Source organism: Lineus longissimus, chromosome 17 (genome assembly GCF_910592395.1).
Source record: "Lineus longissimus chromosome 17, tnLinLong1.2, whole genome shotgun sequence".
NCBI lineage: Eukaryota > Metazoa > Nemertea > Pilidiophora > Heteronemertea > Lineidae > Lineus > Lineus longissimus.
In genome coordinates this window covers 13,603,325-13,629,444 of record NC_088324.1, presented here as the reverse complement: position 1 = coordinate 13,629,444, position 26,120 = coordinate 13,603,325, and the positions used below count along the sequence as shown (strand labels likewise).

At 39.1% G+C, this 26,120-nt stretch overlaps 5 protein-coding genes across 12 annotated transcripts; 3 read left to right on the top strand and 2 right to left on the bottom strand.

The window, feature by feature from the left end:
• Positions 1–438: 438 nt before the first annotated feature.
• On the top strand, positions 439–2,393 carry LOC135501765 (protein SLC31A2-like). Its single transcript, XM_064794053.1, has 5 exons — positions 439–601; positions 841–910; positions 1,171–1,369; positions 1,586–1,701; positions 1,968–2,393. Exons 1-5 carry the CDS (start codon positions 593–595, stop codon positions 2,126–2,128), a joined length of 555 nt encoding a protein of 184 aa, XP_064650123.1. The 5' UTR covers positions 439–592; the 3' UTR covers positions 2,129–2,393.
• Positions 2,394–2,871: 478 nt separating this feature from the next.
• LOC135501761 (small RNA 2'-O-methyltransferase-like) lies at positions 2,872–6,785 on the bottom strand. Its single transcript, XM_064794042.1, has 6 exons — positions 6,615–6,785; positions 5,888–6,135; positions 5,554–5,736; positions 5,062–5,275; positions 4,578–4,786; positions 2,872–4,240 (listed from the first exon to the last, which is right to left on the bottom strand). The coding sequence occupies exons 1-6, from the start codon at positions 6,780–6,782 to the stop codon at positions 4,009–4,011; spliced, it is 1,254 nt and encodes a 417-aa protein (XP_064650112.1). The 5' UTR covers positions 6,783–6,785; the 3' UTR covers positions 2,872–4,008.
• A 528-nt stretch (positions 6,786–7,313) lies between these two features.
• LOC135501763 (putative protein-lysine deacylase ABHD14B) lies at positions 7,314–12,568 on the bottom strand. Of its 5 annotated transcripts, XM_064794047.1 has the most exons (7): positions 12,490–12,523; positions 11,629–11,706; positions 11,262–11,283; positions 9,789–10,052; positions 9,344–9,509; positions 8,768–9,006; positions 7,314–8,468 (listed from the first exon to the last, which is right to left on the bottom strand). In XM_064794047.1, exons 3-7 carry the CDS (start codon positions 11,280–11,282, stop codon positions 8,256–8,258), a joined length of 903 nt encoding a protein of 300 aa, XP_064650117.1. In that variant the 5' UTR covers position 11,283; positions 11,629–11,706; positions 12,490–12,523; the 3' UTR covers positions 7,314–8,255. The 5 variants fall into 5 exon arrangements, with proteins under 5 accessions (XP_064650117.1, XP_064650114.1, XP_064650116.1 ...); XM_064794044.1 differs by lacking the exon at positions 11,262–11,283 and having other exon boundaries at positions 12,490–12,568; XM_064794046.1 differs by lacking the exons at positions 11,262–11,283; positions 12,490–12,523 and adding an exon at positions 12,025–12,480.
• Positions 12,569–13,438: 870 nt separating this feature from the next.
• LOC135501762 (WD repeat-containing protein 31-like) lies at positions 13,439–17,709 on the top strand. The gene is made up of 8 exons (XM_064794043.1): positions 13,439–13,578; positions 14,065–14,293; positions 14,550–14,691; positions 14,799–14,899; positions 15,132–15,341; positions 15,532–15,688; positions 16,078–16,147; positions 16,425–17,709. Exons 1-8 carry the CDS (start codon positions 13,514–13,516, stop codon positions 16,519–16,521), a joined length of 1,071 nt encoding a protein of 356 aa, XP_064650113.1. The 5' UTR covers positions 13,439–13,513; the 3' UTR covers positions 16,522–17,709.
• Positions 17,710–18,148: 439 nt separating this feature from the next.
• LOC135501764 (high affinity copper uptake protein 1-like) lies at positions 18,149–25,862 on the top strand. Of its 4 annotated transcripts, XR_010449634.1 has the most exons (7): positions 18,165–18,226; positions 18,527–18,701; positions 19,128–19,262; positions 19,690–19,756; positions 21,577–21,760; positions 22,167–22,967; positions 23,050–25,862. XR_010449634.1 is itself a non-coding variant. In XM_064794052.1 (6 exons), exons 2-6 carry the CDS (start codon positions 18,681–18,683, stop codon positions 22,366–22,368), a joined length of 609 nt encoding a protein of 202 aa, XP_064650122.1. In that variant the 5' UTR covers positions 18,149–18,201; positions 18,527–18,680; the 3' UTR covers positions 22,369–25,862. The 4 variants fall into 4 exon arrangements, 3 of the variants coding, with proteins under 3 accessions (XP_064650122.1, XP_064650119.1, XP_064650120.1); XM_064794052.1 differs by having other exon boundaries at positions 18,149–18,201; positions 22,167–25,862; XM_064794049.1 differs by having other exon boundaries at positions 22,167–25,862.
• The last annotated feature ends 258 nt before the right edge of the window (positions 25,863–26,120 follow it).

Genomic DNA, 26,120 nt, shown 5'->3' with positions numbered 1-26,120 from the left:
TTCCCCCAGTGTAGCAGGTTGAAATATCCCCTCGAAAATTCCCCTTCCTATTGTATGGTGAAGGACTTGTGTGGTTGACGACGGGCCTGCTTAGGGAGCCTATTATTGCAGGGAAGATAAATGGTGACTCTCTGAGGAAAGGTCATGGGCTGAACCTGATTGTCTTCACCACGTGTGCCACAGGCACAGGCACAGAGAGGGCGGGATAGGCAAAACATTAATCTGCTCAACCATTGATGTGTAATCTTTTTAGTGAATACCACTAATTTCGAATCTAATGTTGAATGCATATCGTGCAGCGGTTTTTTTGTTTTAGGGGTTAAAAACTGATTGCACTGGTTGCATTGTTTTGTTTGTCAATTACCCTGTATAAATCTAGTTTCTACGTTTCCCAGAAGATAGCGCTGAGGGATCAAAATTCGCACGCTGATTGGCTTAAATTCTACTTCCTCAAAATGGCTGCAACCATGTTAGCCAAAAAATTGATTTTGTTTTCATGAACATTACTTATTTTGGCATATTGAAAAGTCAATTTCAAGATAAGAAGTGCCAGGGTCATGCAAAATTCTTTGCTTAGCAGTACGGCAACATCATGATGCGTGTAAGTGCCTCTGACCAGCAGTTTTCCTGCCCCCACTGCAGGATTAGTGATGAGCAGAGTGGATTGCACTTTTTGCAGGCAAAATATGCAGCGGGGGGGGGGGGGGGGCGTGGCTTTTCAAACGATTAAGCCAGGCCCAGACCAAGGGGACATTCACAACGTCGTTGAGTATTTGTGTACCTATCTTGCTATCTATTTATCTACTGCTTTGATATTTTCTCTTAATATTTCCACTCCAGATGTCATTCGAATTTGTGGATACATTTAAGGACTTCATTTTCCGAGGATGGAATGCATCGACTCTTGGAGGTAAAAGATGTTGAATAGAATTGTTTTACCATTATTACGTATGCCTATGTACGACCAAGTTCCAACATATGTGACCATTGGATTGTGTAACTGTAAGAAAACAGTCACAAAAATGTTAATTAAGTCGATGTTGAGATAGGCTGCAATCAGTTTTTCCCCTCATCCTTCTTTGAATTAATTACAATCTTTAACCAGTAAGTTTGGATGAGTTCTATTCAACTACATTTGTGAAAATCTATAAAGCAAATCTTTATTTTTAGTTTTTATTGGGTCCTGTATTGGAATATGCTTCCTCGCTATTCTCTTGGATGCAATAACAGTCTTCAAAGAATACTTGCATAAACAAGCCAATCTGAACCCCCTCACCTATGCCAAGACAGATTCGAACATTTATGGACGATCTCCTTTACTCGCACCACTCATTATACCACCAAGCTTACGGCACATCAAGCGCAGAAAGTAAGTAGTCATGAGAGAAAACTTTCAATTAATTGAAAGATTGTAAAAATTGTATTGGGCGTGTATGTTTGCTTCCCTAGAATGACAAGCCTCTAACACTACTCAACCGCTTGAAGAGCAAATAATAATATGTTGAAACCACACAACCTGAGAAAACTTGTACCAGATGATCTTCTTGGTAAATACTTTGGATTTCAATAGAATTTTTTTCTTCAGGTTTTACTACCACTGCACAGCATCACTGGTGTACATGATCCGGGTAATACTAGCCTACGTTGTAATGTTAGCTGTTATGACTTACAATGCTTGGGTTGGTATTGCAGTGGTTTTAGGTGAGTAATATGTTGCCTGTTTTGGGATTTCTGGTTAAATCCAGATTTATTCATCATAATAACCTGGCATGCGTTTCAAGGAAGTGTCAGTCACAGATATTCACAGTCTTTTTAAAATGAGTCTTAAATCAACATTCTCAGTACAACAATTCCTCTATGACAGGACAGACTAGGCGTCAGGTCAAACTTACTATATCCCATTTTCTTGGAACTGAATGGCACAAAGCTAATTAGGAATTTCATCAAGTTTTTTACCTTTGTTTCAGGGTCAGCAGTTGGCTATTTCATTTTCTATGGTCTGAAACTTCAATATATTGACCAACTAGGGGCAGATGAGGACAAGGACTCTGCATTGTCTCAAACAATTGAAGGATCAGAGATACAATGTCAAATGTCGTCTGCCTCAGCGCCAACCCTAGAGATATAAAATATCCAAATGACAACTGAGATTATATGAAAATCAGGTGCTAATAGACTGTGTATACGGGAGGACGAGTTGTGTTTGGGTTGCAAGTTTGAAGCATTTATTCCATGACTAAATGTATAAGGAAGGTGTTTTAATTTGTGCAGTAAAATGTGATAATTCTTCATCCGGTGAGCTTATGATAATTTCTCAATATGAAGTATGTGTGTGGATTCTATCATGGGCATGTGATTAATATATATTTTATTAAATGATTTATCAAGATGAACTACATTAGTCCTTTTTCCATCTGAGAATCCAAGATCTGTCGGTAGATTTGCTGAAATGTGACATATCTCTGGTAGAATACAATTACATGGTCACAGCCATGCAGGACTTTGGCACTGTCACATTGTTCTTTGGTAGAAAAGACTGTTACAACTGTCCTTGACTGTCGTATGAGACACAGTCAAAACCATTACTGAATAGACGGAGGAACATGGTCACAATCAGTGTCAAAATTGATTGCCTTGTCTCCACAAGATAATCGACATTTAGACAATCGGAATTAACCAAGATGGCAGAAGTGCAGACAGTCTGAACCATTCGGACTGTGACTACACTGTGGTATCACAAAATCATATACAACCATCATTGTCAGTGGCACTGGGTATAGTAAATCATGTTGAAAACATGACAAAGCTTGTGACGGCATCACAGTAAAAGGTTTCTGTCAATTGAAAAGTCCCTTGGAAATCACAATGATATTACTTTTCATATTTTATTTGACAATAGAGATCAAAATCAGACCTGAATTGCAACCATTACAGCACTTTACATTGGTTGGTAAATTTGGAAGGATAGACGCAAAATGTACTGCATTCAAAGGCCTAGGTCACAGGATACAATGTTGGTAATTGAAAACGTGTTCAAGGGTCATTATTGTCAAAAGGTGGACATCCACGTAAAATCACTTGTACCACTACCATGTTAGCCTAGGCAGTTGAAGCAGCATTGTTGGTTTCATTTTCACATCGACAGAATAAAATGAAATGGACACAATGATTTGGAAGCACAAAACCAGGTACATATAGAAACAGGACATCAATTTGGCCCAACAATTCAGCAAACTACATGTGCAAGATACAAAAGTTTCACATAAAAAACTTCCACATGACTTCAACTCAACAGTATCATATTTTCATTGAGAAAACAGCTTGGGAGACCAGGCCAAGGTTACATCACTCCAACACTTAAATCTTTTTATTGTACATACTGTACTGGACAACACAGGCTGATACCAACAACTCATTACTTCACATGTAACAACTTACAATGGTCTGAAGAGCTACTTATACTTTCTGGAAGTAAACAAATGTGAATCATGAAGTAAAGTTATAAATGCCAGAGATATGAAATAAATAGATAACAGTTTTATAAAAAAACAATATTGGGATTTCAGTTGCAGAGACTGACAATTGAAAACACGTCAAAACTTACAAAACAATACTACTGGACAAATTACTGGACCTTCATACAAAACAAACAGACTGGCTGATTCCCCTGGAATAATTCAAGAAATTACTTACTGAACAAGTTGTTAAAAGTACTTTTTAGTATATGAATTGGCTAAAGCTAGAAGACATCGGAATCAGTAATCATTCTTTTGATGCCACATTCCTATTTTTATTCCCTACCAATCAGACCTGGTATCTCTTGCCTATAGTCGTCCCTTGATAAATTTTAATGCCTTTTATGCATGCCTTTTGAAAATAGAGTCAGTATTTAAAGAACAATTAACATCAGCACCATCATCTACAGATCGGGTTGTTGTCCAAAAGGACAAATTAAGTACCCGGCAGGCAGATCTGCAGTTTATGACACCTTAAAAACCGAATGTGAAATCATTCATCCCATGACTCCACGCAAGCCTGTAAGCCTGCGTATAACCCCTCACAAAGTAGGGGTGTCGTTAAGTCATCCTCAGCATCTGAGAACTGTCCTGAAATTATGCTTGCACTCCTGGCACGTTTAGGTTTCTCATCCTCCGGTTCATCATCTGTATCCGGATAAATTTTGTACAAGACGGAATGTTTGTTGGATGTTAAATGGTAACCTGAATTCTGAAGCACGTCCCTGAAAGACCAATTGGGAAAAATGGTGAGTCTTGGGTAGATCTGTGATAGCTGGATCTCAAGGATGGAGCACAAGAGCTTGGACTTACAAAACAAGTGTGATTTTGTGCAGTTTGTAAAATTATGTGACTCATTAGTATAGATCCAGTGACTCTGACATCAGTCAACAGACCACACTTGAATGCATTTCAATCGACTATTTACCAAGTACAGAAGTGAACAAGGCTAGAAGCCTTACCCTGTTAAAACACACCTTGCCCCCGATAAACAGTGGAGCAGAAGTTCTTGGTGAGCTATCCACCATGAAGACTGATAAGCCAAGAAGGAATTCTGAATACCTCAATATGTTTATGTCATCACAATACTCCTTCAGCTTTCTGAATTGTAACATGTGATTCAAGTCTATTGGCATATGATTTTCGTCTAACGATTGTTCCTCATTTTGATGCTCCCGTGCAAGAAATGACATCACATATTCAGCCTCCCAGATGATCTTTTGTTCCAAGGATACTGTGTCTTTCTGGAATGGATGTTGCCAATCGGAAATCTGAAACGTAACCCAAAAAAGACTGAAAGACAGCTTATGAAATTGAGGACATTTAGGTTAAATTACATTTTTACATGTCAATACAAATCCTTGCCGTCATTGTCAATAAAGTGTGCCTTGTGAGGATTTGACGTCCAAAATAGTGCAGTTTTCTATGAGAACATCATCTGCAGTGCCTGAAAAACAAGCAGCTCTCCTAACGATCTCGTGGATGATAGAACTCTCAAGTCCCCACCACAACTTGACCAGTTCAAGAGGATGAAAGTACCACCTACCAGTTCATAAGGAAATTGCTCAGCAGGATTCCCACTCGCTGACGACCTCTGCGAGTGGTCCATCCCATAGCACCATTCATCTGCTTGATTCGCCAAGCATGATTCAAACACAGCCATCTGACTGCAGCACCCTATATGTTCCTTGCCCGGTGGTGGAGCACCGATACCCTGATATTCAACGATGTAGTTATACTTCATAGCAATATTTTCGCACCTGAAAGATATAAATGAAATATATTGATGCTTTCTACCAATAAGAACCTGCTAGGTAAATGTAGTTTTTGGTGATATATATAGGGCCAAGAAGGTTTTGAAACTGCCTCATTCACTGGAATGATCGACAGAGCCAAATTCAAGTATGTACCTTGTGCCGTCGGCACTTGAAGATCCCAAACAAAGAAACACTGCAATCCCCAGTGGATCAAAATATATCTGGCAAGCGCATATGATGCTAGAATTGTGATGTGAAGAGTAACAACCAAAATATCTTACCATGTTTTAAAATCTTCTCTGTTCCATTCAAACTTATGATCCCAGTGACGTTTTCCCGTAAAGTTCTTGAAAAGCACGTTATACTCGGCATTTGGTGTTGTGATCACCACCAACTTGGGATTCAGCTTGCCAAATATTGCATCAGGCATGGCAACCAGGACTGGCTCTGTTAAATGTTCAATCCTAGGGAAGACAAATTACGATCAAATTGTAGTTTTAAGACAATGAAAAGAAACAGAAGCAAAAAAAGGAAATTAGAAAAACAAATTTGCTATGACATTCATGGTTTCCGATTTCGCACTATTTGCATAGGCCTAGCCCTTTTTATACTTACACCTCAATCAAAGTAACACTCTCGAATTCTTCCAACCGTGAGTCATACTTTGTCAGATCTCCAAAGAATAGTCGCATCCTTAACGGTTTCTTTCGCGGCTGGAGGTAATCTGCTGTCATCGGCCTGCAAACCATCTTCCTTGATTCTAACCCACCTCTGTTCACATCAACACCAGCAATATTTTCAACACACTCAATGTTTTTTAGTGTTTGGAGAAATTTGCACTCAGCTGTCCCAAAGTCTATCACCTGAAAAGACAAAATGACAGAGCACCATTAGTATTTTAAATCAACGCAGTGCAAAGTCTCAGGATCGACACAGTTGGAGAAACAAGGCAAGGCTGTTTAGTGTCATCCTGACAATATCACTATCAGGCCATTTCACTCGATATATACTATTACTTACTCCCTCAAAAGGAAACATGCGTAAGGAGAAGTCGTGTTGTAGGCCCTGTTTGCAAGTCAGACAACAGAAACAGCTACAAAATAATGTCGGAATGACAAGCCTTTTTTATCCAAATTAGAACGTAGGCCTATCGTAAATCACAAACAAAATTTTTGAAATATGTATGATGTGGTAATGTTGTCTGACACCAATTCAACAGACATCCTTATCATAAGAGGTAACTTATTTAGTTGCAATGCATGCATGCACTTCTCTGGGACACGCTGTGGTGTAGGGCCTATTGGCCTATGTTCTGAATCTGATTCTGAACGATTTTCCTCACACTTGAACATCCATATTTGCGAATCACGTCGGCCACCCGCCTGTATCTTTGGAGATAAAGAGGAGGATTGAACACAGCACTCTCTGGATCTTTTTCCTCTTTATCTTCTTGGTCTGACTTGTCCGTAGCAGTGGATGTTTGAACATCATTTTCAACACATTTCTCCATGACTTGTTTGCGATTTGTTACATCCTCGATGTACACATCGAGGGATGGCGGAGGGGTGTCGGAGTTCTCCCCATGAATAATAGGTAACGCCACTATGAGTTCCTTACGCGGGAAATACGAATGTGCACGTGACGTGTGGCCTGGTTATGACTTTTTAACACCCACTATGCCCAGTTTCCCCGATACCGGCGCCACTGTCTAATCGTAACCGGGCATTATCAGAGTGGCCCATGCATCTATGGCTCAGCCTCCCTCCCCCTCCTACTAGGGGGTCATCTTCAATCGCAGGAGGACTCGCTAAATGCTGGGATGTCATCAGTGTGAGAATTGAGATGACAACTATCAGAGATGGAAGTTAATTCCATAATCCCCAGTTTCGTTCTTTGACCAGGTCTCGTCTTGGTCCCGAGAACTATAGTGTCCTCAATACACTTACCCTGCGAAAGATAACGGTTCCACGTGGTCCACCAATACTATTGCCAGACACTCGCCAAAATACTCCCATCTGTTGTGTAGGACTTAAACAAATAAAAGTATGACGAAGTTATATAATTCGTTCTTCCTCTTTATTATGTGAAAATCCTCATCATTATCAAGTAGATGGCATGAGAGCACCATGTATAACACATGACACTTGATATAAATGATTTTTCCTTATTGGATTTGCACTCAATATAATCCCCCCCCCCCCCCCACCACCCACTTGAAGTACTTCTTGGAATGATTCAGTGGAATAGTTCCTCGTGGGAACATGATTCCCAACTGATGATGATGATGATGATTACAAGAGTTGGAATGTTTGATACAACTCTAAAGATGAATAAAATATAATCATAAAAGTCCACTAATGACTTGTTATGCCCACTATTAAAGAGTAAGTAGAAAGCATTTAAAATCGTTCGAAATACAGTTTACCGAGAGACATTAACTCGATATATCATGATGATGAACAGTACACAACATTCAAACATTTCACCATACTGGAGCAAAGTTGACCTCAAAATGAAAACTTTAGGTCCGATCACTTCTGTGCAACATTCATACTCACAGCGATGACAAAGTTAACAGAAAACAGAATACTCTCCAAATTTATAAATTCCATTGTAATGACATTGCAACATGATGGACGGAGCCAATCAATCTGTCATGCTAATCGGACTAAGACCATCAACATTGCCAATGGGCAATCATAAAATCTATATGCACCCAGTTACTAGAAACTGATACAACAAAAACTAAACCTTATCAATATCAGTCTGAATCAGCTGTTTCCTTCCAAACTAGTCTTATAAGGACAAAGTCACAACCAGAAGGCCCAGACTGCCAAAGGCAAATTCTCACAACAGATTGTGAATTTGAAGGCAGCTGTTTTTCAAAGCAACCAGTCACTCTGGTTAACTTTCAAATGTTTCTAAAAGCATTCTCATCATCGCACAAAATCATAAAATTTATAATGGAATGTCCGTACACATCCTATGCTTTCCCATTTAGGTACAGTTTTTCCTTTTCAACTCCCATCACATAGTTGTACAAGAGTTCGTGCCATTTTGGTGAATCGTTCATGTAAGCAGCGTGACCACACTTTTCCATGACAAAGTGGACATTATTTTGTGTATTTTGCAGGTTGCTCAATGCCTGAAGGCCAAGACCTTTGTCCTTTTCTCCGCGAATAATCATGGTTGGAACCTGTAACAAAAAGTATCAGAGTTAAAAGAAATTGAAAGAAAAAGTCGTTATTTCTGGTTAAACTTCGTGCATATGGTATGAAATTGAGTAGGATCCAGAACTGTTTTAGATATCCACAACAAGAATAGGAGGGATATAAAGCAATATAGACAATGCCTTTATTGGAAAATTCATGAGGGAACCAGAAGGAAAACCTCCATCCCTCCTCAGAAACAAACAGGGAGAGTTTGTACTTGAGGCAACATTCTGTCCCCAAATTGAAGCTCTAACACAACCAACACTAAAACTGTAACACCTACCGTGATTCTATGAAACTGTGCATGGGTGTAAGTGCCAGTGTTGACTGGTGCTATGGCAATGATCCCACTGATTCTCTTGTAGGCTTTTTCTGGCGCCTCCATGACATACGGCAGACCAAATCCACCACCCATAGACGGCAGCACTATGATAGGTGGCGTGACAATCTTGGTTTGCTTGATGATCTCTTCGATGAATTCTACTCTGTTGACGTTAGAAGCACTCGAAGTGGAGCCAAAACCTGCAAGTGAAAAGAAATCGTTGATCATTTGCAGGATCCTTTGTATTTCTCCTTCAAGTCACTTTCCCAAGGAATCTCAGGCTTTTCTACTGCTTTCCCATGAAGTAAACAAACTGTATTTTGGCGCTTTTGATAACCCTACCCTACATCCCTACTTACAGACTGGTACATTCCAGTACCATTCAAGCTCAAGTCACTGGCCAATAAGCTAAAAACCATACTAACCACTGGCAAACCAGCACATGTCCTGCTCAAGGAGACAGACTACACAGTTGTTATCTAATGGTGAGAAAAACCCAAAACCTTTCAGTTATTAGCCAGACACTTCCAAACTTACCAGGCAAATCTACAGCGACCACTTGATGTCCCAGAAGAGCCAGTAATCCCAACGTCCCGAGATCCTGCCACGTTTTTGATGTAAATGATGCCCCGTGAAGAAAGAGTACTGGTGTCTTTGCCTGTTTGTCTTGCGGGCCGGCCGAGCGGTAAAACAAGTTAAGTTTCTGAAGAAGGAACAGATAGCATAATTTCATTTAACTCTCTATGTTCTTGTCACATAATACTGGGGTTTCTAAGTTGCTGCAGGCCCAGTAATGGCTTTGGTCCATTCTAAGGATTGACAACCTTAATTTTGGTGGACAAAATTGAACAAACTTCTACTGAAATTGATGCTAACAATCCTATGATAGTGCTAGCAATGCTGTCCTCCTAGACCTCGCTTTCTACTTTTAGAGTATCTTGTTTACCAAGTATTTCATCATTTAAACAAATCCAGTACTTACAATTCCCCCAACCGTCAACTTGATAGTATTTTCATGAATAGGGACTGATGTTGCTTTCTCCATAAGATCTGCTGGTGGGGCGCCGTAGTCAAAGGAATTCCATGCTGATTTCACCTCCTTGTTCTGTGCCATGAGGGTCGAGTACGAATAGTAAAGATAGAGGGCGAGAAAGATGACAACAACAATACAGACGATGAATGTCTTGTTACATCGTGGTTGGCGGGCATCTTTCCTCATCTTCCCATTGTCGTCAGGAGAGAAAGCCTGAAGAAAAGAAAGACAAAAAAACAAGTTCAATAATCATTGGGTTATTCGTACCCTTAAAATTTGTGAAATATGTGTCTTTAGATCTGCGTATATATTTCTGAAACAGCTTGGTATATCTAAATAGATATGATGAAATCTTTGCAAGAGATGTGTACCTCGGTTGAACTGGGCTACCATCGACATCGTCTTAAAAGTTGTCAACTTTCCACTTGCCCATCGGGGGCTGGTCAGAACATGTAGTATACCAGTTGTCCCAAAGCAATTGGCATCAATTCTTTCTTGAAGCATTATTGATAAGTGAATTATAAAAGGCTACTAAAGTCATAGACAGAGCAGTTACAGCAGGCTAGGGGCAACAATGACCAGGAATTATTTCCTATTCAGCGAGTCCCTTTTCAGCATATAGTACCAAGCTTCAGCATACAATGGTATGGCACAGAATGTACATACATCATTGAATAGTACAGCAGTCAAGCTTAAAGATTATAAATTACAGAAACTTGTGAGTGAATGCAGCACTGCAATTAATATTGTTTTAAAATGTTAGGAAATATTGAAAAACTTCAGTGTATCCATGTGCTTAAGAAGCCTAGTGTTTATAGGGATCCATCAAGTGTCTTGCTTGAGGACACAAAGATATAACATCCTGAAACATTGAACCAACAATCTGGTAATAAGCTTGGTCTAGCTTCTATGCAACTGATCTTTCTGCAGATGCTAATCCAGCTATTTCTTTTTTACCAACATATTTTGTTAGAAAAGAGGGATGCAGATTTCCCGTACAGACACCTAACAACATTGAGAAGAATAAAATTTGATTTAAATTTTACGAACAATTCTACAAACCTGGTGTCAAACAAGTAGATGAATAAATCATATGGATATTGCAGGTTTATATAAATATAGTGCTAGATATCGCAAACGATAAAACTCTTTTGCTGCGGCAGTCATTTTTAGGCTGAGCAGTGGATAACAATACCATCATTATTAACAGGCAAATGATATTGCCTGTGTAGACACATCTATAATAGTATTTGGATCAAACTAATAATTCCCAAGTGCCTTTGGCTTCGGCATGTTTCGAGAGGCTGCTGCCGAGTTCTGATGATTCAAAATTATAGTAGGGCATGACGTGCCATACATTTAGATGTCACCCACAGCAAAAGGGTTAACAAGAAGCAAGGACCAGTGCCAACCTCTACTCACAGTTCCCACCCTATAATGCATGCTGAAATGAATATATAAATGACTCTGAATAGTTGAAAAGCAACCCAACACCGTGGATTTTAAATTCCTACTGGTTACAACGTCCCGTTGAAGATAATTTATGTTAGAACAAACACAACAGCACACCACAAATGATGATTTGGTGGGATAAACTGAAGATGACTTACATTCACAGAAACTTCCACAGAATCTAACTGTGGAAAATATAAAGCACTTGAGATAAGAGGAGGACTGATAATACCCACCAGACAGATTGTAGGTATAGATCAAAGCAAGGCCAAATGAAACTCACAAATTGGTTCACGAGTCAAAACCATACAAAACATTGAGAAAGGACAAGACTTACTCTGGTTTCTGTGGCAGCTTTCCTACTATAGGGAGTACTGCTCATAGTACAAAACCTCTTCACTATCAGTAAAATAACCTGTGAAATATAAAATCATGTCAAAAATCAGCATTCAAAAAATAGAATTCATAAGCAAAGTCTGCAACCCTGCAGGGCAGGTTCATTTCAGGCATGGCCTTCATTCTAGTACTGATCTAATCTGTCATAAACCTACCAATATAATGTTTGATGATAACTGATCTGCCTAGTCTAAAACTGCTTGAATAAACACTTACAAAAAGTTGACACAAACAAATTCTGCTTCTACGAAATACTTGATGGCTTGCACAACTTCAAAACACTATGACTAAATACCAACACAAAACATACAGATGCTGGCCCAGTTGTTATGCTTACAAAAGAGGTCTGTAACAGCTGGATAAAGGTGATTATGCCTTCCGGTGTCCAGGTGGCATGAATGAAGATGGAGAAGGAATGTTATTTATCATTGAATGTACAAACAGACAAAGACACCAAGTTTCAACAAGCACACAGACAACACAGTGAGTAGACGACGTGGACCAAGGCAAGTTTCTGTTACCACTGGCCAAACTTCTCAGTATGTTCTCCTGGGTGGTCTCCAACTAACTGGTATGGTGACATAGAGTGACACTAAACTGGTAGTGTTCGGAAAGCTGGACAACACAACGAAAAGATTGGTGCATTCGGGAGCTGTCGAAAATGGAGTTATTTCTATGAAAGAATTACCAAGTAAATAGGCCAAATCCTCCATTTTCTGCTTGGTCATTGAAATTATTTTGAAAGAAGGATTTTATTGACCTGGAATACGGGATCGGTTATTGAAAATATAGCTTTATTTACCTTTTACGGCGATAAATTCGGAAGAAATTCAGATTTTTTTGCAAAGAAAATTGGTGTGCCGCTACCTCTGAAAGTACCCAACATTCCTTTGGTCTCGTTAGGGAGTTTTCCCAAGTGTACGCGATGATGACGTGCCCCATTAACAGGACGTAACATCTATTTTAAAATGCGTTTCCAAAGTGAATGCATAATGACAACCCATTTGTGTCGTATATCACTGGAAACGCACAATTCCCCCCCCTGATTCTGCAGGATGTTAAATCGGGCATTTTGTTTCTTTAAATAAATCATAAGCGTCGCATTTGCTCCTATCCTAGCTCTGTTCACCATCCCAAATGGCAATATTGCCAATTGGGCCGGACAATCACGAAAAAACCCAAATATTATACATTTCTTCCTGAATAATTCTTACAGTGACTATTCTTCCATGAAAGACAGTTGGTTACGCTAGACAAAAATCAAAAAAAAAACGAGGGTTAAGTAAATGAAAAAAAAGCAATAAAAACAAAAAGTGCATAATTTTTTGGGTCCTTCCGACTCCGAGATTCGAACTCGCACCATTTGTCAATGTGCATCGCTGATCTTGTTTACATAGTAACAACACGTGCGTTTCTTACTTGATGACGTCAGGCGAAGTTACTGAGCTCTGATTGGCTGGTACGAACCTACCTGTAAAAACCTCGCCGCCGGGCCAAATGTCCAATTTACATGCACCCGCTGAAATTGTCACATAGGTCGAGTGAGACAGGTTTAGCGACAATGGTCATCATTGACCACGCTTGGAGAATGTTGCGAGCCAACTGTAGCAGAGATAGTAGGTTGAGTGGGGCTTCGCGACTATGAGCACCTTTGACGACGCTTGGAGAATGTTGCACGCCAACTGTAGCAGAGACAGTAGGTCGAGTGAGGCTTTGCAACGATAATCACCTTTGACGACGCTTGGAGAATGATTATTAGTACCACAATTTAGCATTTTACGAAAAACATTCCACATTTCCATGAAAACCACTGTCAACAAACGAAAATGAATTATTTTAGACGCATGGGGAGGTTTTTTAGAAAGCTGGGAGATCAAGATGGTGATGAGAGGTAGTTGTTTCATGGGAGCATTGCCTAATTACAGTGTTTATCCTCATTAATTGTAGATTTCATTGCAAAAACAAAAACTCAAAAGTGAAAAGTCAATTAGGGGCCAGCTCAAAAGTCAAATCAAAGTGCATGAAAATTGGAGAGACCTGATCAAGCTCCTTTTACTGGTGCAGTTTTTGTATATCACTCCATCGGAGCACTCCAACAATGATTGATTGTCTTTTTCCAGTCACTGACAACCCTGTCGTCCACGAGGACGATTACAAGATGATTTCATGTCGGTAACGTTTTAGGGCTCTCAGCTGCAATCTTCTTCGCGGTTGACCTCTTCTGGGTTTTTTTGGTTAAACCCTTTCGGCAGCAAAAGATGTGATTTCAGCTAAAGATTGAGTTAACCACCATTTCTTGATGTTCTGGGAGCTAGTGAAAGGCCAAACAATACTAGTTGACACAAGTTATTTAACAAATCATACTGTCTTTTTGCAGACATTCATCCTCCAGACAATCTGCCTACCACTCGCAAAACAGCTGTCAAGCATACCATAATGAAATCAAAGAGTTCCCTCCCGTCCATACTGATGCTGTATCAAGCTTGGCTGCCATTCAACCTGGAATTTGTCTCTCGGGGAGCAAAGATCATAGTGTTGTTCTCTTTGACTACAATGGAGGTAACACACTGCAGAAATGGACAGGACACCAGCGAGAAATCACTCAGGTTTGTTGTTCTTCATTTCATTATCAACGCTGTGCATGGTTGTTAGTTTCATTACCTTTTATAGTCTCTGTCAAGTGGGCGTTTGGCAGTTTAGTTTCCTTCACAGCGCATACTTCAAGTAGAACTACTTAGCTTAGATTTTGGAAAGGTAAAGAAGTCGAAAGGGCAGTGTACTGTCTTCATCATGCTTCACTTTATGTACCGATAGTTCAGTCACCTCTACATTTCCTGTAACAGTCACCATCTTCATTTTCAGGTTGCATATGGACAGCAAAGCAAAAATGTATTCAGTGCCTCCAGAGACAAATCAGCCAAGATGTGGCAGCGAGGCCATAGTGAGCAAGTGCGGTCATTTGAAGGACATAGCCTTGTTGTGACAGCATTGGCTTTGAACGAAGGTAGGTCATACGTACATCAGATATTGAATTTTTAAAAATATCCACACAATGAGTATGCAGTTATGCAATCCCAAGTCTGATAAAACTGGTGAACCTTTCACTTTCAGATAATACTCACCTCTGTACTGGGTCAAGGGATAATACTCTAAAAATGTGGGATGTGGAGTCTGGCGAATGCTTGCAGCAGAACAATACATCAAGAAATTTGGTAAGTTTATCAGAGGTTTTTAATTAAGTTTGGGGATAAGACACATCTAGATGTGTAGAGCTCTTTCAGCCAGGAGTGTGAGGTGATCAGTTAGGGTGCCTGAAGGGTACCAATGTTGCCAGGACAGACCAGTAATTGGTCAGACAACCCCAAGTGTATAAGCATGAGAAGATCTGTGATAATAATATATAAAATCGGTTTCCAAGAATAACATGCATGTGTTTTTTTCCAGGTCACACATATGAAATGGGGAAGAGGTGCTAACATTCTTGCGCAGACTAGCGAAGACAAGGAACTAAAAATATGGGATACACGTTCGTTACAAATTTCACAGACATTCCCGAGAAAGTTATACATTCAGACAAGTTGTGATCTGTCATCTGACAATTTACACTGCCTTACAAGTAGCAATGGGTTTGGTGGAAATGGCTGTGAAGCTACGGTAAGAGGTCCAGTTGTACGATGGGATGTTCAGCGTTACAAATATCTCATATACATATAACAATAGAACTTGTACTTAAAATAGTTTATGTAAGAGTAATTTACGAGCATTGTGGATTCATTCAAATTGTCAAACAAGAAGTACATGTATGACTCAATTTTGATCACAATCTTGCACCTTCTCCTTACAGTTATGGGACTTACGGACAACCACCCCTGTTTGTGAATATAGAGGTCACATTGAGACAGTTGCTAGTTGTATATTCTTACCGAGTCAAGGTGGCATGAAGCTTATTGCCACATCAGCCAATGACTGCAATGTTAAAGTCTGGAATCGAGACACTAAAGGTATGTTGAGTAGTTGTTAATAGCTTTTCTTGAAACTAGATGCATTTCAAAGGGAGGCTATTGTATAGGCAAGGGTGGGATGGGTCAGATTAAGTTACTCGAAGTCGTCAATAGGACTCTCCTATCGCACAGAATATCAGAACTAGCCATGCTTGTACGAGGAATATATTTATCGCTCATCAAACATGACACAGTCCCCTAACTTTGATATACCTCCTTCAACGGTAGTCACCTCTCACTATCAAAGTGGATAAGTGCCTGTCATTTCAGGCTGTTGGTTAGTTCTATATTGAACTTTACTAGGACTGGTAGGATTCCAAAGGAAATTCACACAAATAAATCAAATCATGTCTTATTTTATTTCAATGAAACATCTTTTTTTGTTCCAGAATGTTTATGCAGTTTGTCTCTAAGTGGAGCTGGTCCTCTAACTAGTCTTGTAGCCTATGAAGACAATACGTAAGTTCTTGATTAGATACATCATTCTGAGTAGGAAGAGGTTAAATTCAAGGATGCATTCTCTACATTGTTTCATTGGCTTTGTAAATGAGAACCTTGACAGGCAGAGACCTGATACTTCACGTTCTGCTGCTGGTGCTTGGATAATTACAAATTGTACTGTGGAGTCTGGTCCAGATCTGTATGAATCCAAAGCCAAGGGATGCAATCAATCAATGTGTTTTAATATGTTATCACGTCATTGTATTTACTGACTTGTTGAATCATTACATTTCAGAATACTGGTGTCGAGTTTCAACCTGGGTGTTCATGTCCTATCTCTCCAAACTGATAGGAATGGATCATTGTCTTTAGTCAAGACTGCACAGTACTGAGGGATAATGCTGATTTTGATTTGAAAACTTGCGAGGTTTCCTAGTACTGTGACTCCGATTACAGTGTCTCCAAGGTTGGCACGTCCAGGACAACCTTCTCAGAGTTTGAGGGGCCGAGGACAGGAGCCTCAAAGATACCTCCAAGGACTCTCATCAGCTGGTGCAATCTTCTAATGGGAGCTGCCGAACAGTAGAAGTTTGAATGACTGGTGATACTCTACTTGGTTTTGCCTTTTGGTGTACTTCTGGAAAAGTGAGGTCTGTGATAACTGATGGAAATGGTTCAGATCCCATATATAGATTTCTTGAATCTTGGTTCAACGATGAGGTTCTGCAATTCAGATCTCAGTGGCCTGGCCGGAGAGTATAGTTTTACATATAGCTGTTCTGATCGACAGGAACATGCACTCTGGCATGTGGGTGGACCGAGTCCTTACTTGTAATCGGCACAAAAGTGGCCGTGTTTTATATTTGTGTGCAATGATTTCCCGTCCAAGTGTGAGTTTGCTTCAAGCTTGTTATACTTTTAAAGTATTTATAATTCTGTAGTTTTATGTCTATATTTGTTTTGCTCAAATTATATTTCGTTTGACTGAATGATTATTGAGTTGAGGGGTGATTGTCAAGTAACACATTTTTAGCTCTAAACAAAGATTTTTTTTCTGTCTAACCTGGATATTGGATGAATTGGAAAAGGCTGTTAGAAGTGTTTGCTTTTCTCAGCCAGTAGATTATACTGTTATACATGTGTGTATGAACATATTTGTTTGTCTCCCAGTTGTATGTGTAGTACTGTTACTGTTTCAAGTATGTTATGATACTGAAATTTAGCCAGTTTATATTTGTAATAATGTCAGTTAGTGGGGTGCACATATTGGATCAAGGGGTGCACTTTGCCATGGAGTATACCATTGTAATAAATGTAAAGTGCTTTGAGAATGTTGCACATTATAAAAAGCGCTATTTAAGAAATTTTATCTTATTTATTGTATTTGTACTGTATGAATATGATCTGTCCTCTCAACTTACAAAAAATCATGTACAATGTTTGACATTCAGTTGTATTGAGCCTATCATATTGATGAGGAGAGATTTATTTGTCTTGCAGATTAAGCTAGTAAACCTCAGTTAGATTGTGTTCTTATTTAGAAGGCCTACAGTTGTGATTTATTTTGAATAAAGAATTCATTTTGCAGAATATAAATGTTCTTTGAATCTTATTCTGTTGTCAGAAGTTCCTTTATGGCCAACACTCTTTAAACCATCAAAAGATCTCAACCTTGGTAAAGTGTCCTGCCCAAGGAAGGCTTGGGATAACATTGATTAGCTATCACATTGACAAGCTCCTGATTATGCCAGAGTACCACAATGCATCGTCACATTCATGGTCCTGATAATTGCCAATAAAACACCAGGACCCAGTCAGTGAGTGCATTGAAAGAGATTCTACAAAACATAAGAAATTTGACAAAATTTTTGAGATGCCCCCCTTGACAAACATTGTAGGTACACAAACAACGTACCGAACCTCTACCCCGACCTAGGATTGACTTTGTTCTTATGCGCTAGTACACGATACACTACATCTTACGAAAGATAGGACACCTGAAACCGGATTGACAGGTGCCCTGCACCACCATACACACAGTACAGTGAAAGTCGGAAGAAGGAGGAAGCAAGGTCAATTTTGGTCGATTTATCTGCGGTAAACAAGAAATATATAGTGGATCTTAGTGTAAATCTTCGCATTACTTATTCACAAAGTCAAGTTCAATTTTTGGTTCCTGCAGTGAGTCTGAAGACTGAGCTTCAAGGCGTCTTGAGTGAGAGAGTAGAGTTCCATTCAGTCAATATGGTAATGCCACTGGTATTGGTATATACCAATACCCTGGCTTGGGGCCTAGGCCTAATACTAATATAGGTTTGGGATGCCCCGTCGAATCAAACTTTCATCTCATGTATTCAGACATTCAGTTCATTCTTTTCCTTTTCTATCCATTTGTAGGTAGGATACGTCAATTAGATCAGGCAGACTGTTTCGTGGATACCTCACTCGCTTCAGTTTGTCTTCCCTGGTTGTAGCCCTGTTGCTAGTCTTTGTCATCTTGCGGGGCTTGGAATTTGGCGGATTAAAGCAGTATAAAGAATTCAAAATTGAGATGGATAAGATGGGTGAGATGGTGAGTTCTGGTTATGAATCAAATCTTGTACCGCTTTTTTGGTTTCTTGGTTTATGGGATAGCCATGGGAGGGGGGGGGGGGGTAATCTGGTAATTCTTACAAAGCTGTTTAATTACATACCAGTATATATGTTTATGGTTCTTCATGATTATTTGAGGAAGTGGCCTGAACAGGGATCAGTCAAACCCACGACTTTACACTATAGATTCATGCACTTGATTGGGAACAACGTTTACATGACGAAGTGTTGGCCGTCGTCACGTCACCATCCATTTTACATTACTGTAACGTGACGAGACGCGACGTTTTCGTAAACGTTGGTCCCAATCAAGTACATGGATCTATAGGTATGACTCTGAGAGTCGGACTGGTGAGCCCAAGCTTGGTTGTAACGCACTCAGATTTGAGAAAAATATTTCATTCAGGGTCACATGACCACAGGGATGCCAATGGACCACAGCACGATGAACCACACTGGTATGGACCACAGCATGATGAACCACACTGGTATGGACCACAGCATGATGAACCACAGTGGTATGAGTATGATGATGATGAAGGTAAGCCTGTTATTTTTAAGCAACCATTTAGAGATGTACTTCAAATCTATAATTTAACCAAATAAATATGAAAGCGAATAGAAAGATTTCTAACGAATGGTCATGTTGATAGGTTTTGACATTCCTCAAAATGTTAGGCCATTTTCTATGGTTGAGCTCATTTTATAGTGAGGAAGTCTATCTATCTAAATCAGTAGCCGTGTCAGGTCAAAGAACATACACCAAAGTTGCCGTTCGTGGTCTCTTCATTCACACACTCACAGTACATTGTACATTGAAACTATTCACGCTTGTAAAAGGAATATCCGTTGCTGATTCACATGCGACTACATCCCCTAAGTTGATATTAGTTGTCTGAAGACCACCAATTTGATCCTCTTTCCTCCTGCCTAAAGTCTGTCTTAGAGTGTGTGTAATCATATTTCAGATGTACTTCCACACTGGTGTGGAAGAAACTGTACTGTTCCAACAATGGAAGATTACAAATGTCGGAGGTAAGTCGCATACATGTTGTAAAAAGTGTCCTGTGTCTTTCTGTTTGGTTGGAGAACCAAGTCCAAGAATCTCACCTCATGTAGAGAACTTTTGAGGGCGTTGTTATTGCACTTGCAACGCCTTATAATATAAATTCAAGTAAAATAGGTTTATTGGGAGCTGTCCCACTCTGTATCTCAGTAATTTTAAGTGGGAAATTCTTTTTAGATGATTGTGAATTTCAAATTGCAGGTACAGTATTCAAGTGATTAAATGTAATATTAATAAGTTAAGAGCAGTCATATGGTTATACGTGGCCAAAGCCGAAATATTACTTTCAGTGTGATGTACAATAATCAATATGAAGACAAATTTACACCTGTCATTTCTGACTTCATTCACAATATGATACTGAATAGTTCTGTAGTATTACGGAAGAAGTATACTGTGCTATGGTGATTAACAGGTTTTTCTTGTTGTGATTGTTCTCATGGGTTTATAAATGACTCATTTAATCATTCAATGAGATTTATATGATAAAAGTACTGCTGGCTTTTTTTCATTTGCGGAAAAGGTGTTTTTGACACATTTCAACTGATGCGAGAATCACACTTGTACCTTATACCTTCCCCCTCTCAAAGCATCGACACCTTTTTCATTTTGACCTCAATTCTTAAAGGTCAAGCATCTACATGTACACCTCATCACTAATCATGAATTTAACTTGTCAGAGCAGCAACACAAGGCCATGAATGGTTCACTAATGACGTGGCAAGAGGGTGTTGTTTGGCCACTCCTGATGCTTTTCATCCAACACTTAGGGCCGAATTTACAAAGGGTGTTTAGCTTAAAACAGTGTTTAATGTCTGAATAGACAGAGTCAGGGCCTTGCAGGGTTTCTTCATGAAAACCGCATTAGGCCCTGAAACTGATTATGTAGAATTTACACGCGTCTTACTCTTAAACACCCTTCGTAAATTCGGCCCTTAATGTCTAAGGACAAAAACAGTCTAAATTTTAGAATATAATTCTCCCCATTTACAAGGCATGTCTATTGAGGGTCTGGAAGCCTCCAGCTCTTTGGACCGGGAAGTTCAACCCATTTGAATGTAATTTACTTACTGGAAAAAAATTAGAATTTAGGCCACCAGCTCACAGGACCAGGAAGTTCAACCCTAGTTAACCTTTTTGCTGCCGAAACCATTTTTTGGCTGTTGCCAGGCCGTAATTCGCAAAGCCCCAAAATGAAAATAAGTATGCAAATACCAGTAATTCAATATTTGTTTTGCCTAGTTTTTTCCAGCAAAGGATTTTCCTTCTTTAATTGCTGACAAACCGTGAAATATATATCAGACCTTAGACATTGAACCGGGATTATACCCCCATTTGAATGTACTGCGACAGATCAAAAGGAACAGAAAAAAATCCTGTTTACAGATTAGTGTCTTGTTTCTTATTCATTAGGACCAGGAAGCTCAACCACCTTTGAATTTTATTTACCCCTAGAAATTAATACGACTAAAAGAAGAAAGTAAAGTTTTGCATAAAGTTTTTTTCCGGCAGAATGTTATCCCAAGTGTTTATTTGTTGAAGTGCATTGATAATCGACTCAGATGGAAAAAACTACTGAAGACTTGAACCTGGCAGACAAACACACACACACAAGTTTGAATTGGGTATGTTCCGTTTCTTATTTCAGGAAAATCGGTACAATTTCCTGCCTGATGGTTAAAGAAGCATAAAAAGTATATAATTTACATTCCCCAACACCTTTTTAGGAGCTCTGCTGACCTTTTTGTGTAATGCCACTGACATAAAAAGCTTCCTTGTTTCTTTTCAGAATTGATAGGGTCCTGTCTTGGTATCTTCTTCTTCGCCATACTCTATGAAGGTCTCAAGGTATTGCGGGAGCATTTGTTGAGGAAGTATAATGTACATATGCGTTACAATTCATACCCAGTCCCCAACAGTAATTCAACCTCGTCACATGATGCCATGATCATGGAAACACATAAAGTAGCACAGTAAGTATGGGTTGGACCAAAGGCAAACATGCTTTTCAATCAATAATTTTTTAATTTCGGCTTTACATGTATGTGCACTGTATATATTTAAATACATTTGACCGGGCAAAAACCCAACCAGAAGCCATTTGTTCTATTCTACTATATACCATTGTACCCTTAATATGTTGATCAAGACTGGTTTGGTATGTGGGTGAACTGGACCCTGCCTATAATTTCTTTAAAACAAGCATTTGCAAGTGATTTGGCTCTGTTTTCAGAAGTTTGACAAAACCCTAGAAAAGTCAGCCTAATTTTTCTTCACAAAATCATGTGGATGGTTCTACTGTGTAAACCTACTTGATACATGTGATGTATGTGTAACAGTTAACTATGTTGGCCTAGACATGTCTTCTCGTCATTTCAGAGCAAAGTTGTGCAGCTGGCCGCACTTCCTCCAGACGTTACTCCACATTGTACAAGTTGTCATGAGTTATTTCCTGATGTTGATATTCATGACGTATAACATCTGGCTTTGTCTAGCGGTGGCGCTAGGAGCAGGAGGAGGATATTTTGTTTTCGGATGGAAAAAAGCAATAGTGGTGGATGTCAATGAACACTGCCACTAACATAATGATTACTTGACGGTCAATTAGTTAATTATTATCATATATTTTTGTAAAATCTTAAAAAGGATATAGTTGACATTTGACAAAATTGTGATATTAAAAGCGTCTTGTAATTTTATGTTTTAAAACTAGACGTGGTCTTATCATCATTATCCAGCATGTAACCTTTGTTTGCTTTTGCTGTATCCTTTTTTTAGGGCAACTGTATGATCATTGATAGTATAGCATGAGTAGGAACAGTTGCTTCCTTATGTATTGTTTTCACCTGTTGATCATTTTTGAAGACATGATGTTGGAGCGATGTCAGGAAAGATGTCTAATCGCAGGCCATGCTTGGTGCCAGATGATAGGTCAATATATCAAACAGGGGAAAACCCACGTCAAAAGTAATCTCTGTGGCGGCAAAAACATTGTGGTTGGCCTGGAGCCATACTGAATGTGAATTCCAATTATTTTGGGACCAGTCGGCATTTGAATAGGCAAATCACTGCTGATTTGTCTTCCTGGTGAAACATGACTTTTGGAACTTATGAGAACTTTTTGCATTATGGTTAATTGCAGTTGATTACCAGTAGGCAGGTAGTTGAGGCAGTGTGAAGGCTGTTTCACATACACATGTTATATCAGCAGTAAGTTCTGATATAAACACGTTATATCAGCAGTAAGTTCTGATGGTTGAAGGCTGTTTCACATACACATGTTATATCAGCAGTAAGTTCTGATGGTTGAAGGCTGTTTCACATACACATGTTATATCAGCAGTAAGTTCTGATGGTTGAATCTTTGTGTGTTATGTGCAAAAGTGGTCAGCGTCTCATTTGTTCTATTTGAAGAGTTGGCTCATTCGACCATGACTAATAAATTACTTTGCTGAAATATTTAAATTGTATTTTAAACCGTCCCAATGACTTTTGGCCAAGTAGACAATGGGTGATATGAATAAAGATAGTACCTTAACTGAAAACTTATGTATTTATTTACACAAGGTTTTTCAGTTAACATGGAAGTGTAAGGTATTAATCATTATTCATGTCACCCAACGATGATATCTTGTGGCTTCTTTTCATTCTGTTTACTTAAGGTGCGCTACATCATTTAGGGATAAACCTCTCTATTTTCTCAAGCCCTCATTTATTGGTGCCTAACTCTCACCGAATGATTAACTCTTTTGTTCACAGAAGTTGGTGAAGAGACATTTTCTCACATTTTAAAATGAGAGGAAAGAAATAGTGACATTTGCCTTCAAATGATACTCAAAATGGATCATGTTCAAAAAAACTTTGGACTGTGCATTGTTTTCTGAAATGATTTAGTTTTTTTAACACAACCTATAAATCAAAATGGAATGAAATGTTTCAATTGGTTGGATGACCTATGTCAGGAAATAATATATTAATTCTTGCTAAAATGGTTAGATAGGGTACTCATATATTGTGATCTATAAAATCACAAATTTTCTATTGGCAGTATTTTAGTTTGATGTGTTGGCAGTATACCAACCTGTCATATCTGTGTGTCACTGACTGTTAATTCGACCAACTGTTCCCACGGATAGTTTAGTAAATGTTTGCTGAGGCAGGTTGTGTGCTTTCCTGCCATTATCAGACAACTTCTTTTGTTTGTACACAGGCCTACATGTTCATAAACAGTTACTTTGTTTGTACAGGTCCGTGACCTTTTAATTGGGACATCACCATCTGAATTCTGTTGATTTTGATTCTGGATAATGTCTTGCAGAATGTTTGTTTTGTTAAAGGTAGTCTAGACAGGAACCGGAGGAGTCAGATTAACTATGTAGTTTAACAGAGTCCCGTCTGTCTGATCTGACAGACAGTATATCTCGTAGATGTAAAGTTTGTTAGCAGTGAGATTATCGCTCTTGATAGGTTTTGAACGTCGTCACCATGGTGGCATGACTTTCATGCTTGCTTTGTGTACAAGTCTGTTTTCCCACCTGTACCCAGTCTTCACTTGATAAATTTGTATATTTGCAGAAACTTTAAATCACACCTGATTATAATATGAATATTATGTGAAGAGTTGTATGTGCAGGATGAACTCTTGGTGTGATTCTTTCTTTTGACTGGTTGATTTAGAAGTTAGGTGATTTGTCTGGTCTGCATGATAAATCAGTAAATCATAAGAGTGAATTCAGTAATTTTTGTCAGAATTCTATGGGTGAAAAATAAAAGACGATTTAGTTGATAAGTTACATGTAACAAACTTTGTTGATGTCTAGTGTACTTTGGATATTAATCTAAATTTTAATGTGGAGTATTATAGTGGGGTAGGAGGGGTGTAGTTGACCTTTAAGTGTCATCCTTTCATGCACAAAGCTTTCTTCCAAATTCTCCAACCTTTCCACGGGCTTAACAGTATTTATTTCAATTACATTGTACATGTACATGTATCGACAGTTTGTCTTGAACAGTTTTTTCTAACAAACATGTAAGTCCTTTTACTCTTCAGAAACTTAGGCCTCTCTCGCTACTCTTCCAAAGCATAGGCCCCAGTAGTTCACATGACAGTTATATCTTTAAAACATTCATTCTCGACTGAATCTGAACTATTGTAGAATAGATCATTTATAGTTGATGCATTGCATGAATGATTCTGATTATCTTCACATCAGAGAGTGTTCCAAATATGAGCTTTGTCCTAGACAACTTTGTATCCGAGATGTGGTAAGCTTCTTTAGTCAACCTATATGCTAAGTCAACTGTTTGTGAATTGTTTATTTGTGGGCTGTAAATCTATCTAGAATGTTCAAAATGACGACCAATGTGAGATATACTGTAGACGTTGAAATATGTGGCTGCCCAAGGAATCACAATATACCTATGTTTTAATTCATGCATTGTATGGCGAAGCGGTGTTGGGCCATTGAAAGGTGACACTGCCTTTCTGATTGCCTGTGGCAGCCAACTATTCCAATGTGTACGGCGGTTAATGGTGTGTAAAGCTTGGAATCCACTGCTATGAATCCAACACCAGCAAACTTTCAACAGCCAGCCCGATACCCATTTTTTCTGGTTCTTTTTCTTGACTGAAGGCTCTGGGATTGCAAAGTCACATTGCACCGATCAGAGGTGATGCTTCATTATGTGAGTGACTTTAAGTGTGGTCAAGGGATAATTAAACTACTCTGTTGATTCAGATTGGCTGCCTTCTTATAGTGGCAGCATCTGGTATAGAAAAAACGTGCGCCTTCTGTCTGGCGGTGGGAGGAGAGACTGAAGGACCTATCACCTGCACTGGTAATTCGGCTTTCTATTACTAGAAACAAGACAACTGCAGGCTATGGCAACAATCACAACTCACAGCAGTGGGTTCCCAGCTGAGTGTAAAGGTATTCAGGGTTACACCTTCTTTACTCTCGAATGTATTCCTGACTGCCTTGTCACAACTCACATTCCACAATCGTATCAAAAGTGGGTGCCAAAATATATTTTTTGTGATGCTATTATTTCCATGCAATAAATGATGGAATTCAATTGCAACTGGGCCTTCTTGTTTTTTGTATTCTCGTACTTTTCTAGATGTTGTGCTATCTGAATCTGGCGATCTGAATTTCAAGCATTAGTCCGTTTCAGCGGTGTCCATGGAACTGGGAATGTCCCTAAAAATACAATACATTTTCCTACTCTTCCAACTGGTTATCTGTTCCCAGGAGGGCGCATCAACTCCTCCAGCTGGTTATTAGTCCCCGGCTATGTTGACTCTTCCACCTGGATATCTCAGGTTCAATTCTC

Excerpts from the sequence above, each read along its gene's own strand:
- LOC135501765 (XM_064794053.1), top strand. Across the intron at positions 1,370-1,585 it reads CGGCACATCAAGCGCAGAAA|GTTTTACTACCACTGCACAG; the intron begins GTAAGTAGTCAT and ends TTTTTTCTTCAG. Across the intron at positions 1,702-1,967 it reads TGGTATTGCAGTGGTTTTAG|GGTCAGCAGTTGGCTATTTC; the intron begins GTGAGTAATATG and ends CCTTTGTTTCAG.
- LOC135501761 (XM_064794042.1), bottom strand. The coding sequence starts at position 6,782 with ATGGAGAAATGTGTTGAAAATGATGTTCAAACATCCACTGCTACGGAC. Across the intron at positions 5,737-5,887 it reads AGTGTTACTTTGATTGAGGT|GATTGAACATTTAACAGAGC; the intron begins GTAAGTATAAAA and ends TGTCTTCCCTAG. Across the intron at positions 4,787-5,061 it reads AGCAATTTCCTTATGAACTG|ATTTCCGATTGGCAACATCC; the intron begins GTAGGTGGTACT and ends GTTACGTTTCAG.
- LOC135501763 (XM_064794044.1), bottom strand. The coding sequence starts at position 11,673 with ATGAGCAGTACTCCCTATAGTAGGAAAGCTGCCACAGAAACCAGA. Across the intron at positions 9,510-9,788 it reads AGTTGACGGTTGGGGGAATT|AAACTTAACTTGTTTTACCG; the intron begins GTAAGTACTGGA and ends TTCCTTCTTCAG. Across the intron at positions 9,007-9,343 it reads GGTCGCTGTAGATTTGCCTG|GTTTTGGCTCCACTTCGAGT; the intron begins GTAAGTTTGGAA and ends TTTCACTTGCAG.
- LOC135501762 (XM_064794043.1), top strand. The coding sequence starts at position 13,514 with ATGAATTATTTTAGACGCATGGGGAGGTTTTTTAGAAAGCTGGGAGAT. Across the intron at positions 15,342-15,531 it reads GAAATGGCTGTGAAGCTACG|TTATGGGACTTACGGACAAC; the intron begins GTAAGAGGTCCA and ends TTCTCCTTACAG. Across the intron at positions 16,148-16,424 it reads GTAGCCTATGAAGACAATAC|AATACTGGTGTCGAGTTTCA; the intron begins GTAAGTTCTTGA and ends ATTACATTTCAG.
- LOC135501764 (XM_064794052.1), top strand. The coding sequence starts at position 18,681 with ATGGATAAGATGGGTGAGATG. Across the intron at positions 19,263-19,689 it reads TGAGTATGATGATGATGAAG|ATGTACTTCCACACTGGTGT; the intron begins GTAAGCCTGTTA and ends ATCATATTTCAG. Across the intron at positions 21,761-22,166 it reads GAAACACATAAAGTAGCACA|AGCAAAGTTGTGCAGCTGGC; the intron begins GTAAGTATGGGT and ends TCGTCATTTCAG.